The sequence below is a fragment of the Herpailurus yagouaroundi genome, unplaced genomic scaffold (genome assembly GCF_014898765.1).
Source record: "Herpailurus yagouaroundi ecotype Mexico unplaced genomic scaffold, PumYag 159, whole genome shotgun sequence".
Classification (NCBI taxonomy): Eukaryota; Metazoa; Chordata; class Mammalia; order Carnivora; family Felidae; genus Herpailurus; species Herpailurus yagouaroundi.
In genome coordinates this window covers 32,240,196-32,254,711 of record NW_024412400.1, presented here as the reverse complement: position 1 = coordinate 32,254,711, position 14,516 = coordinate 32,240,196, and the positions used below count along the sequence as shown (strand labels likewise).

The following is a 14,516-nucleotide window of genomic DNA, read 5'->3' as shown; positions in this document are numbered from 1 at the left end:
CTTTCTCTCTGCCCCCGCCCCACTTGCATTTTCTCTTTCTCTCAATATAAATAAACTTAAAAAAAAAATGTTTGGAATCTATTTGCATAAATTATTCATTTTACTTTGAATATGTCTTTAAGTGACTATTCTTCTCTTGGAATTATGAATGTTCCCTACTTTCACCATTTTATGTGGACCAAAATCCTGTCTCCACTAAGTATTATGTTATGGTTTCTTAATGATTTAGGAATGGTTGAGATGTTGTATATGTTGTTTGGACAATTGTTTGCTTGTATTACTAGAGAATTTCAAGGTCAGCAGCAGAAATTGCTCATTGGATCTTTCAAGCTGATCAATGACATGAAAAGTGGCAAGATCTTTTTTGATGTTAAAGCCTACATTGTTTGGGAAGAAAAGGCTAGTACACATGAACTGTTTAAGAGTAGGCCTAAGGTTGTATGATGTGAATGCCTGGGCAGTGTCCTTTTCACTATATGCCAAACCCTCTTTTGGAGATCACTATGAAGAAACCTCACTAAAAGAGATTATAATATTCCACACTGGACCTTATCATTGACATATCACATTTTTCTTCATACTCTTCCTTGTTTTAAAAAAAATTTTTTTAACGTTTATTTATTTTTGAGACAGAGACAGAGCATGAACGGGGGAGGGTCAGAGAGAGAGAGAGACACAGAATCTGAAACAGGCTCCAGGCTCTGAGCTGTCAGCACAGAGCCCGACGCGGGGCTCGAACTCACGGACTGCGAGATTATGACCTGAGCCGAAGTCAGACACTTAACTGACCGAGCCACGCAGGCGCCCCACTCTTCCTTGTTTTAAATACTACTTGGAACTTATGAGAAAGCTTGACAGCAGAATTCCAGGGTCCAAAACTGTTAAGGATTAATATGCATTAGCCTGCTGTGTAATCCATTCCTTGAGAAGTCTTTTAATTTCTTAGTTGCAGAAGTTAATGTTTTACTATTTGTATTTTTAACTCTGTTTTTTACCCTTACGATGATTTTTTTTTTTTTAATGTATAGTATACTACGGCCACTGGTAATACAATGCATGGGATGATTCTTCATTCTCAAAGCACATGTAGAACTTAGGAATCTTTCTTCTCTATTAAAGAATTATTTGTCACTTATCACTATGACTTGGCTTAATGTTTTTGCTTTTGTTAGCATTTTCTCAAGAAAATTATTACTGCAAACTCTTTGCCATATTGACTCTTATTTTTAATTATTATATGGTAAAACTGACCTTTTTTCTTTTATGTAAAGTTATGAATTTTAACATGTGCAAAGATTTATATAATCACCATCACAAGGGATATCACATATCTACTTTATTCTTCATTCAGTCCCTTTATAATTAGATGCTTGCCCTGCCTACAACTCCTGCAAACCACTGCTCTGTTTTCCATCACTATGGATTTGTCTTTTTAAGGTTTCCAAATAAATGAAATCATAAAGTGTTGTAACCCTTTAGAACATAAAATCTTTCAGTGAGCATAATGTCTTCACTGACCATAATGCCTTTGAGATTAATCCAAATTGTTTGAATCAGTAGTTGGTTCATTTTTTAATTAATCGTTGGTTCAATTCTACTCCATTGTGTAGCCGTTTGTTTTATTCATTCACCTGTTGAAAGGCATTTGGGTTGTTTCCATCTTTTCGCTGTCACAACTAAAGTGAACATATGTGTACAGCTTTTTATATGAACATAAGTTTTCACTTCTCTAAAGTAAATGCCCAAGAGCATAGTTGCAGGTATTAGGGTATCAGTTTGTGTTTGACTTTATTAGAAACTGCCACACCATTTTCCAGAGTGTCTGCACCATTCTGCATTCCTTCCAGCAATGCGAAAGTCCCATTTGTTCCGCATCCTTAGCAGCGCTTGTTTTTACTTTAGCCCTCCTTGTAGGTATGTAGTGGTATCTCATTGTGCTTTTAATTAATGTACATTTCCTTAATGCTAATGATGTTAAACATCTTTTCATGTGCATATTTGCCAGCCTTACATTCTTCTTGGTACAGCCATGTTGATTATCAATTTGCATCTAAAGACTTTTTTTTTAAGGGGATATTGTCACGCACATTAACCTACTCTGAATATGATAGAAAAACCAGTATTGGATATGAAAAGCAGACTAGTATGAGGTTGAATTTACTCTCTTGTCATGCATGTAGCCACTAAAAAAAATTGATCCTCCAACCCCTTAAAGTCTCTTGCAAACAGAAAAGTGAAACAACCCCAATTTATCCCACAGTCATTATGTGGATTTTCAGTATTTTAAACATGCCCTATGCATGTAGTTAATATATATCTACACATGTATATATTACATATGCATAATCATTTTTCTTATTATTCTATAGTCATATTGTATTTTCCATAAAAATTCAGTTTTTCAAAACATAAACATTCTAGGAGCTTGTCATTTAGTCTTCATTTTTTAATTATTTTTTAAAATAATTTACTTAGAGAAAGCAGGGAAGGGCAGAGAAGGAAAGAGGGAATCCCAAGCAGGCTCTGCACTGTCAGCACAGAATCTGACATGGGGCTCAAACCCACAAACCATGAGATCATGACCTGAGCAAAAACCAAGAGTTGGACACTTAACTAGCTGAGTCACTCAGGCACCTCCCCACCACCTTTCTTTATTTACATATAATCCTACAGTTCATCTTTAGGATATGTAGTATCATTAGCCAGAAGTTGATTGACTCTCATTAATTCAATCTGTTAATCAAAGATAAAGAGCTGTTGTTCCTTTAAATAGGTAAAAGTAATTATTAAGGAAAAGGGCTAATAAATAATTTTATGTTGATTATGGTAATGCTAACTGCTATAATAGATTAATCTCAGTATCTCAGTGGCTTAACACAATAGAAATTTATTCTCACTCTTATAAAGTGCAATTAAGGGAAGTGGGGTGTCACTGCACCACCCAGTCATTCAAGGACCCAAGGTCTCCTGGGTCATTGGTATCCTGCTGGCAGATAGGAGAGTAGAAGATAGAATAGGCACTCCTGCTTCTTAACTACTTTTGCCCAGAAGTGTGCAGTATACATTACTGTGTTCTCCCAGGAACAGTGTTAGCTCTTGGAAACAGGAGGACAGAGGGGTAGGTTTGGAAGAAATTCTTTGTCATCAGCCTTATACTTGATATATTATTGGAAGACCCTCTCCAGGGAGTCAAGGAAAGGGAGAAGGACTGTGGTCCTCACCAGTTAAAACAATCTCTTTTGGCTTTTTCTGTTTTTTGTTGTTTGTCCTTGTTTCATCTGTCTCTACTACAGAAAAATTAAGTTGCTGAATAAATGATGTCTGGACAAGTTAGTATAACATCACTAGTATGGAGGATAATGATGTAAAGCCAGGAAGAAAGCATTCTAAATTTTCTTTTGAAATGGGATCAGGTATATTGTTATATAATTATACCTGTGAGAAGACAGAATGCTTCCTAGTCAGTGAAAGTGAGCTTTGTATTTTAAAATAATGTAATAGAGCCTTTTTGAAGTAAACTCATGATGAATACTGACCTATGAAAAAATAAAATGGGGATGCTGTATTTGAAATAGATATTGGAGTGGACAAGTGTCTGCTTCCCTCATAACCATTTCTAAGATACTTCTGCAAAACTTTGGAACAGTTTGCAAAGCTTCCTAGTATATAGGTCAATAGAAATGTAGAAGGAAAGGAAATTATATTTGTGATGATTAGGAGAAATGGTAAAATTAAGCTATTCTTCAACATTACTTTTTTCTATATCTTAATTTCCTACTGATAATGTTATTTGTATATTACTTTTCCGGTAGTTTAACAATTCAGGTTGTTTCAAATAAGAATTTTTTTTAATATTCTCTTTTCCTTCCACACAAATCACATTACCAGTGTACCTGTATTCTAAATTAAAGGTTATCACAGTATGTCTCAACCAGTATATGTACGCATATTGAGCATTTCCTGAGTATAATGAGGTGATTTCTTTAGCATTAATGTTCATAACTTGACAGTGTTTCAGTAGTCTTGTTTCTGACATGAGTCAGTCATTTAATTATTACTATGTTTGATAAGATCCTGACATCATCTTACTGATGTTACATCAAAGGCAGCACTACTTATCCCTCTAATTCTGATGAGTTATTTTCAGTGGTGAATAGGTGTATTGGAGATATGTTTTGCTTATGTGATCTGGATCCTAAAATTTTTGAAGTTCAAACCAGCTGAAATTTTAACCACTTTCTTCACATTCTACTTACTGATTTCTATTTTGATTTATTATCTACATATATCTCTTCTTATAATTTTTAGTTTATCAAGTGGGGAAGATAATAGAGATACTATAATGATGGAATATATTATTAGATAATGCTTTATTGCAATAAAAATATATCATGTATTCAAACAAAAATGTAGTAAAAGCCCTATCCAAAATGAAATTATTCTATAGTTATGATTCTTAACCAGTTTTATCTTCCTGAATTCTGTTATTTGTCTCTGAAAATAGGGACAGATATTTCATAGAACAAGAATTCATTGCCAATAGAAAATGAAAATGTGCCTATGTCCATTAGTATTTAGAGAAATGTAAGTTAATACTACATTAAGATAGTACTCTTGGTACTATCTACCATAAAGTTAAACATGCACACACTATATAATCCAGCAATCCTATTCGTACAACAGTGGCCCTCAAAGTGTAGTTTGGAGAGCCCTGTTAGTTTCCAGGACAGGTCTTTGAGATCAAACTATTTTTATGATAAGAGGAAGATATTATTTGCTTTTATTATCTCACAAATGTACATTGAAGTATTGGTGTCATGTCAAAGAATATCCACATTTATCTATAAAGACTACTAAAATGTAATTCTTTTTCCAGCAATCTGTGACACTGGAATTTCTTCACATACTTCAATCAAAACAGCATATTTTAATAAAATGCAGAAGCAGATGTGAAACCCTGTTTTCTGTTAAGTTGGACATTAAAGAGATTTGCAAAACTGTGAAACAGTGCCATTCTTCCCACTAAATGATTTTCATTTTAGAAAATTTAGTGCTTTTTCAGAAATATGTATTCTTTATTATATAATTTGTTCATTTTAATTTTTTTAAGTTTACTTATTTATTTTGAGAGCAAGAGAGACAGAGAGCACATAAGTGGGGGAGGGGCAGAGGGAAGGAGAGACCAAATGCCAAGCAGACTGCATGCCATCAGTGCAGAGCCCAACATGGACTTGAACTCACAGACTGTGAGATCATGACCTGAGCCGGTAACAAAAGTCAGACATAACAAACTGGGACACCCAGACACCTCTTTTAATTTTTAAATGAATTAATGTGTATTTGAAATATTACTTATAATTTCTAATATGATAAATGTGTTATATAATTCACATAAACAAAAGCAATTTAGGTTTCTTTGAAAGGAATTTTTTAGTAATGTGTAAGAGTGTAGAAAGGTCCTGAGAACTAAAAACTTCAAGAACCTCTTAGCTAGACAAATGCATGTATGGGTACCAGGAGACATAGAATAAGAATGTTCATAGCAGCATTATTCATGATGGCCTCCAACTATAAGCACTGTAAAAGCTCAGCAACAATGGAATGAATGAATAAATAGGAGGATATTCTAAATATAGTATAAAGAAATAATGAACTATAGCTATATGCAGCAATGTGTATGAATCCTAACTATAAATGTTAAAATGAAAGAAATCAGAATCAAAGTAATACATATTACATGATTCCATTTATATAATATTCACAACTAGACATAATAAACTCAGTATTTAGAGATGGAGACTTAGGTAGATAAAATGTACTGACTGCCTGATAAGTCAAAATGACTATTACCCTTCCTTAGAGGGAAGAAAAATATTGGGAGAAATTGCTGGCAATGTTCTGTTTCTTGATCTGGGTGGTGGTTACATAGATAACTTTCTTTATATTTATTAAATGTTTTATGTATATTTCTGTATAAGTGTTCTGTTTCATAGTAAAAATGCTTTAAAACAAAAGTAATCATTATAAAATTTGGATAAAACTTATTTCTTCAGTGTCCCTTTAAAAATCTGTGCAAACTATTCATAACAGTAGATTTTTGTTTAAAACATAGTGTTATTTGGGTCCATATTTATCAAGACATGTTATATCTTTATTCTCTAGATTGATGTTGGTTTGTCTTTTTTTTAACCAAATATTATTTTACACATTCCATTAATTCTACAAAAATTTGGACTTGAAACCTTATTATAAGAAAAAAACTATGATAAATATTGTTAATACTGTACAAACATAAATTATGTCTCATTTGTTTGAATTTTTTTATTTGATACAGATAGTCGTACAGGCACTGCAGTGTTCCCATTACTCGATTCTTTGGCAGTTGGTGAAAATTACTGATGGTTCTCCTTCCAAAGTAAGTAAGAGTTTCTGAAGGCAGAAGGGTTATTACTAAAACAAAATAACCTTGTTTAAATCATTATTTAATAATTTATTGTTACCAGTTATAATAAATTATAATTTTTAATAAAATATATAATAATTGTTATCAATTTTGCTTTATCCTGTGAGTAAGTATATTTTACCTCTTTGGAAGATAACCAGTTCTTCAACAGATGCAGAGTTGTATAGATCCACCAAGTTAAAAGTCTTATAAGGAATAATTGTAGTGGAAACCACAAGAGCTCTGATAAATGGCATGCTATTTAAAAGAAAAATATTGAAGGTAATACTGTGTAGCTCTCAGTTATTGAATTATGGCCCCTTGGGGCCCAAACTAAACAACATTCTTGTTAAAAACAAATTGTTAGATAAATTTTTTAAAATTTTAATCTATGCATAGCCATTCGAAATAAAGGAAATACAAATCAGAGATTAAAATGAAACTAGGATCTAAGAGAATCAAATCAGAGCCTAAAGCCTAGTTAACCTTGAGGATATTGTCTAATCTAGACAAATCCCAAGGCCCTTCCAAGGTGGAATATCTAATGGGTAGCACATCTCCCTGATAAACTTGGGATCCTGAAGAGCTACTTCCCACACAAGGGTAAATTAGAAATAAGCCCACACCAGCTCCATTCATGGGGGGATGTAAGGAAAATAGCCTGTCTTAAAATTTGTCATTGATTAAATGGGAGAAAATACGTCTTTCATGAAAGTTGATAGCCTTGAGCGAGTTTTCATATAGGTTCCCACCCTAAATTCACTACTTCAGTGCTCCATTAAAAAAAAAATTTTTAAAGCAAATTAAGATTTTGATTTAAAATACTTGTGGTAGTGATATCTTCAAGCACCTAATAGAATCAAATGTAATTCCTTTTTGAAGGAATTTGCCTCTAAGAGGCAAAGAAAATTTAAAGAAAAATGAGCTTATAGTAAAGACTACTCAACTAAAAAGAAAATGAGAAACCATGAACAGAACCATGAAGAGAATCAGACCAAAAAAATACTATTTATATATTAGAACTGTCTGATACAAATATAAATATATTTCAGTTGTCTCATGAAATGAGAAAGGCTTGAACATAGGAGTAAAAACAAATACTTGATAAAGAACCAAATAAAAATATTATGTTTACATATCCTCCTCTTAATAAAACAGGTGCTATTCAACCAGTAAAGAAGGCTAATAATACATCATAGAACCAACAACTTGATATGGAGCATTCTTTTCTTTCCTGTTAATAATTTGAGGATTTTTCTGCCTTTAGAAAATACTTGGGGTTTTATTTATTTTCAGTTAGAACAACAGTAATATATTGGTTAGCCGCCTCGTTTTTCTACTTTATTGACAGTGTTAGTCTTAAAAAGCAAAAATCAGAGTTAACCTTTTGTTAGTAACAAAAGTCATTTAAAGGTGTATTACATTTTCATGTCTTTGAAATGTTATTTAATATGGCAAAATTAAAGGAGCTTGAATATATGTAAGTTATAATTTGATAGCAAGAGTGTGTATATTACACACAATTACTTAATTTTTACTTTGATTTTTCCATCTGATTTTGGCATTCATTTTTTTTCCACTTAGATTATTTAGGTTATCTGAGCTCTTTATAATTTGGCTGGATATTGATACTTGTATTTAAGTAAATTGGAATATATACTTGTTAAAAATTTAGCATGATTAATGGTTAATTCCTCTATTAAGTTTAATTTCAGTTTTGTTCTTTTATAACTATATTCCATAATTGGAGTGAGACTTATTCTTGAACCCACTTCTTTGAATGTTTTCTGTTTTTTTAAATCCTGTTACGGTAGAATTATTTTGAGATTCCTTACCTTTCTGTTTAATTTCTCACACATTCTTCTAATAAAAGATATCTTCCTTTTTTGTCATTAGTCATAATACAGATTTTGTAGTTGTCATTGCCATAGTGGCAATGCAGCTTTTGTGGTCAACACTGATTTTCTTTATGCTAGAAAGAATGCTGCAGGATCTTTTAGGTGCTTTATTATTCAGTTGATTTCTGTTTATAGTCTTGTGTGCATTCATATCATATATGAAATTCTCCTTACTTTAAGTGTCTCTCTCACATTATTTCTTCTCATTTTGAAGTTGTTGGGTTTTTTTTTAACCAAAATGTATTCAGTAATTAATCATTGTGTGTTGTTTATATCTATAATTTAAAAGTAATTCTCTAAGTGATAATCTTGAAAAGCGTGAATCTTCAAAACACAGGCAAACTTTAAAAGTCTCTCATTGCTAAGATTTCTCCTTATAAAACAGTTGTATTGATTTTTATGCATAGTAATAACTAGTTCATGAATTGCCAAACTTTGTAATCCGCTGTATGATGTAGAATATCTTTGAAACTTTAAGATCTTTGAAACTTTAAAAACGTAAGCTTTGTATGCATTTAATATATATTATTACTATCCCATTTGTTATCAGCTTCCTAACTGTAGTTCCAGCCACATCATTAGCTTGTTGTGTAAATAACCTTGAGGCAAATCACTTGGATAATTTTAAAACCAGTAATTTATGTCATAGCATTTTATCTATTGTGAATTGCGTTCCAGATATTAATAACAACTAAAATAATCACTTACGTGTGTCAGGTTACTTATTTATAAAATTGAAAGTTATATTGGGCCAATTTTTTCTAGCTCTACAATTCTTCAATCTGCTAAGGTTAATAACTTCCTTAACTGCAGATGTCTGGTAGATATATAAGAATCTCAACAGTGATTGGCTCTAGGAAATCGAAATTCTTTGGGGGCAGGCATAAGGAGATAAATTTACTTTTTGCTTTATACCTTTTGATACTGTTTGAGGGATTGTTTTTATTGATTATATCTAACAGTGATAATTTTATCACAACAGCTTTCAAAAACTACTAGTACAAAAACATCTTGATTCTCCATCCGAATCTTACGTTTTGACTTATCATATATAACTCACAGAGTTATTAAACTTGGATGAATACTAGAAAAATGCCTAATGTGTCCTGTATCTTATTTGTTGTAGCAACATTATTCTATTGTTTATAAATGTGATATTAAAGCTATAAGGAAGTTTGGAAGTGATTTGATGGAACCTGTTGTAGATAAGGCCTAGAAGAGGACATTGCTGTTAATATTTGTTGATGTTTTACATCAAGTGATTTTGTAAATCACTTGAATTAAATGCTTTAATTAAGTCTTCCTAATAATTCTAAAGTGGATGTTATGATAACCCCATTGTACTGATAAGGAACCTGATACTTAGAAACATTGGGACTTGACTAAGATCGGAAACTTAGAGCACAATTCTTTTGAATCTCAATCGAGTAGTTCTTCTGTTAGCACTTTTTAAATTCTTCCGTTATTAAGATTTTAATACAACTAGCTCTAGAGAGTTTTGTTGTTGTCGTTGTTGTTGTTAAACAAATTTTCTAAGGACACATTGGTTGACTACTTGCTGAACACAAGCTAACAATGTGTGTTAATCAGTTGGATACTGAAGTTATGTTATATAGCCACTTTTCATCATTCTGTATCCCTGAAGAGGATACATTTAAATGAGAAGTGACTGTGATTTTAAATGCCTCAGTTTGTAATGCCCAGTGGGTTACAGTTTAAGTATACAGTTATGAGGTCAACTTATGTTTTTGATTAATAAATTGTTTATTAGTGTTTGGTGTATAATATAAAGCAGAAAGGTTTTCATAAATTTGGCCTCTATTATTGGAGTACTTGTTCATTGTAAAAAATATATAAATAAAATTTCTGAATCTTACCACCTATGGATAACTACTGTTGATATTTTGGTGTATTTTCCTTCAATACTTTTTCTAACATATTTCAGTCTTATTGAAATCATAATGTGTTTGCAGTTTCCAAAATTTTGTGTCTCCTCTACAATCAACATTTCCTTCAGTTATTAAGTGTTTATAGATAATATATTTAATGTATGCATGATAGTCCATTGTATAGCTCTACCATAATTTATTTTACCACTCTTATCTCTTGGATATTTAGGTTGTTTAAGCATGTTAAGAAATAAAATTAATGCCATGATGGACATTCTGGTACAAAAGTTTGTTCTGTGTTTTACATTGTTTCATCCTGTGTTATATTCTTAGAAATGGAACTGCTGGGTCAAAGATGGTACATACTTTTAAGGCTTGATTTATATTGCCAAATTGCCTTTCAGAGAGTACTTTCTAAAATTTATTTTTCTTTTCTGTTGTCATGAACATGGTCATTCAGAAATTTATGAATGGTAGTTATATTTGAAGTTTAAATTCAACACAACAGTGAACACTTTTATAAAATTAAGTATGTGAGAAGACTATATCAAGAACAGGATTAGATCTTTATTTGAACTGGAAGTGCATTGGGTTTCACCAATGGGTATTTCCTCTGTTCCCCTAATTTCCAGAGTTGAAGCTCTTTGGCAGTCACACAGGTCATGCTCAGTATACTTTGCTCCGGTGCCCCCTAGTGCTGGTCCTGTAGAAGCAGCCTTCAGTTTCTCTTCTCTAACAGAAAACATCCTTCTTCCTTCAGCTCCTTCTGGACATATACAAAGACATTTAAAGAGCCAGGTAAATAAGAGTTAGGGCTAATATAATGCCCCTATTGCCGTTTTTGGCCTGGGGATCTAGAATTTACCCTAAGTATTTTTTTCCCTCCTGGGAGGAGCTGTCCTACTCTCTCTAATCTTAAATTTGTAGCTCTCTCCCTTACCCTGCATGTTCCTAAGACAGTGGTAGACAGGGCCTGGGGCAGACATCCCTGCCTTTTGGACCCTGGCCCTATTCCCTAATCTTTAAAGTTAAAGAAAATCAGCATCCCTCAGGTAACTGTAAGTCACATTATTATTGAGGTATTTAGCTGCAAAATTTATTCCTCCATTACCTTCTTCACTGAAGAGTCTCCTCTGCAGAGTCCAACTTGTTTACCTCCAAACAGACTGAGGAAGGGAAGAGTTAGGGTGAAGGTGGGACCTGAAGATGGCCAAGCTCAGTGAGGAGACATGTTTAACCTTGCTATTCTTTGTACAAACATACATTTTTAGAAATGTACTAGAAATAGTCTTAAAATGTGTAAAAATCTACAGGCGGCTTTCTACACCTCTTTCTTTTCCCTTCCTAGTCCTTTAAAATAACAAAAATAAGAGAGCTCACTTGGGACCTTGCTCCAGATTCCTAGAATCATAAAATACCTCTCCATCTGCAGAGTTAACTGCATTGTATGGGGAAGGAATGGGGCCAAGAATGGGAAGTAATAGTTGTCTCTCTAGGAACAAATTTTTAGTAGCATATAACCATTTTACTTCATTCTTCTCTTCTTAAATCTTTAACCCTTACCTTTTATTTCATGAGAATTCCATCCTCAGTAAGTATCTAATTAATTTAAAGCCTTTCCTTTTGATTGTTCCAAGACTTCATAGTCATTCTTTGATAGTTACGTTTCTATTAATATTAAGTCCTATCTCAGGTGCCTTATGGCTGGTCTAGGAAAGTTAGGGGAAAAGGATCCAGATCTTGTTTAATACCCTTTTCTTGTTCAGCTCTCAGAATGTTCTTTGAAGGAAAAATAAAAAGTCTGGAATACTGAAGTAGATGACTGTTTATACCAGAGTCCGGACTTCTCCAAAATTTTATATAACATTCTAAAAATCTCTGAAATCAGAAGTAAATATGTTCAACTTAGAAAAGAACTTACAGGGGCGCCTGGGTGGCGCAGTCGGTTAAGCGTCCGACTTCAGCCAGGTCACGATCTCGCGGTCCGTGAGTTCGAGCCCCGCGTCAGGCTCTGGGCTGATGGCTCAGAGCCTGGAGCCTGTTTCCGATTCTGTGTCTCCCTCTCTCTCTGCCCCTCCTCCGTTCATGCTCTGTCTCTCTCTGTCCCAAAAATAAATAAACGTTGAAAAAAAAAAATTAAAAAAAAAAAAAAGAAAAGAACTTGCAAGCCATGATTCTAACATTCCATTAAGAATTACATGCTGTTTGCAACCCTATTCCTCCTGGGTCTCCAGTTTTGAACATTGCTGTCTGGTGGGGAAAGACCATGTAAGTCTTCCTCAGGCTTTACTAGCTTGTCCAGTCAGGTGCTGTTTCTACTTACACGGGGACAGTGGTCTTTAAAGCACCTAATTTATAAACACTGAAACTCCTTAACATATATAATGCCTTTCATATAAGTATAAGCCAGGACTGAGAAGATCTGTTCTAAGTAACAGTTATTATAATGTAAAAGTATGTTTTAACAGAGCTTATCTGAGGTCTAAAGCAGTTTTAAGAATGTTTAAATAAAACATAACATTTCCCACTTTCTTGTACAGAGACTGGAGATTTGCCTCACCAGAATAAGTGATAAAAGAAGTTTGTTTTCCTCTGTCCATTTAGAATAGAAAGGAAATGTGTGTTTTATATTCTACTTAATATCCTCTGATATCATAATGCCTTTTCCTTCCTACAATAGGTTTTTTGTTTTTAAAATGTTTTTTCCAGCAGCCATTCTAAAATTTCTAGGTATTTGTTATATGATTTCTTGTCACATACCCAATTCATATATATATATAAGAAGCTCCTACTTTGTAAATAAGGTATATTTCCAGAATTTTTTGTGTCGGAGCATTATCTTTGGAGTTAAATGTAAGTTTGAATTTTGGTGCCATTTTTTACCTCCTGTGGCAAAGATAGGCAAGTTACTTCACCTTTGAACCTGAGTTTCCTAATGGGTATGTGATCAATCACTGTTGGATATGGTTGTTGGGAAGATTGAATTGAAAAGAGTGTTTCAGCAAACAATAACTTTGTTTTGATGGCATTAAACTGAGTCCTTGTCTATGCTTTCCTAGTCTCCCCTTTCACAACCAAGAATGGGTGCTAAATGAACTATTATCTTAGGCTGTGGAAGTGGGTGAACATGCCCAGTAGCTAGTGTAGAGAAAACATGGTAGTTGTTTGTTCTCCATCTGTATCTTGGAATGATTTGGGGATTCAGGTCTCTCACTTTGGTCCTAACAGTCTCTACTTTTCCCCTGCCCCTCTGATTCCTCCTTTAGCTTCCTTCATCTTGGTACACTATAGGAAGGAAGTCAGATGATGTTTTGGAACTACAGTAGGCAGTTTAAGGGTACCTGGATCATAAATGGATTAATCTGAGGCAATGGCAAGAGTCAGCAGGTGGGGATTCAAATTACCAAGAACAGCAACAACACTGAAAACTAGGTATTACATTTGGGGGTTAAATATTCAGTAGTTAATTTACTGTGTATTCACAGAAGGGGCGCACCCTGTCCCCATCCCCCAAAAGAGAAGCTAGTAGCAGCTATTCATACAAGAAAGCAGTTTTAAAGGGTTTTTAAACATGGGGTTGAAACATACGAAAGCAGTTTTAAACATAGTGTGTACCCCACTACAGTGGTGACACTTTTTACTATGTCTCTTGCTCACTGATGTATCCCAAGTGAATGAATATAGTTTCATTTGTTTTTATCATATTTAATGTGAATAATCACTTACTGGGCTGAAAAATAATGAGCCTCACTATGTGTTAGTAAGGGTGCTAAATACAGGTAAACATAACACAGTTTATACTTCAAAGAGCTTTATAGCCCAGTACAGACAGGACATACTACAGGCCATGGGCCAAATGTGGCCTATCCCCTGTTTTTATAATAAAGTTTTAATGGAACACAGCCATGCTCAATAATTTATGTGCTATATAGGGCTGCTTTTATATTAAGTGTCAGAGTTAAGTGGTTGGGACAGACACTGCATGGCTGATGGAGCCTAAAATATTACTATCTGACCCTTTACACAAAAAGTTTGCCAATCCCTGGCTTCGTAAGGTAACCCCATGGTCTTGTTTGTCAATAACCCTATTTGTCTTTTCTGGGTAACTAGTCTTGTGCCCCTTTTTTGTCATGAACACTGATCACCAAATTCTTTACAGGCTTTATTTTCATATCCTGACATCTTTGACCTGGTCTTGGTCCTTATTTTACAACTTTTCTATTTATGCCCATTTTAAAAATGTGTATTTGGCAGGTAATACTGAATGAGTTTTATGGATGTACTACT

At 33.6% G+C, this 14,516-nt stretch overlaps 1 protein-coding gene across 3 annotated transcripts in view; it reads left to right on the top strand.

The window, feature by feature from the left end:
- The window catches only part of STAG1 (STAG1 cohesin complex component), a 410,134-nt gene that overhangs the window by 349,937 nt on the left and 45,681 nt on the right, over nt 1-14,516 (top strand). For all 3 annotated transcript variants that reach the window (XM_040480255.1, XM_040480256.1, XM_040480257.1), the window contains one exon: nt 6,335-6,415. In XM_040480255.1, coding sequence (XP_040336189.1) covers nt 6,335-6,415 — 81 coding nt within the window. The remainder of the gene's footprint in view (nt 1-6,334; nt 6,416-14,516) is intronic.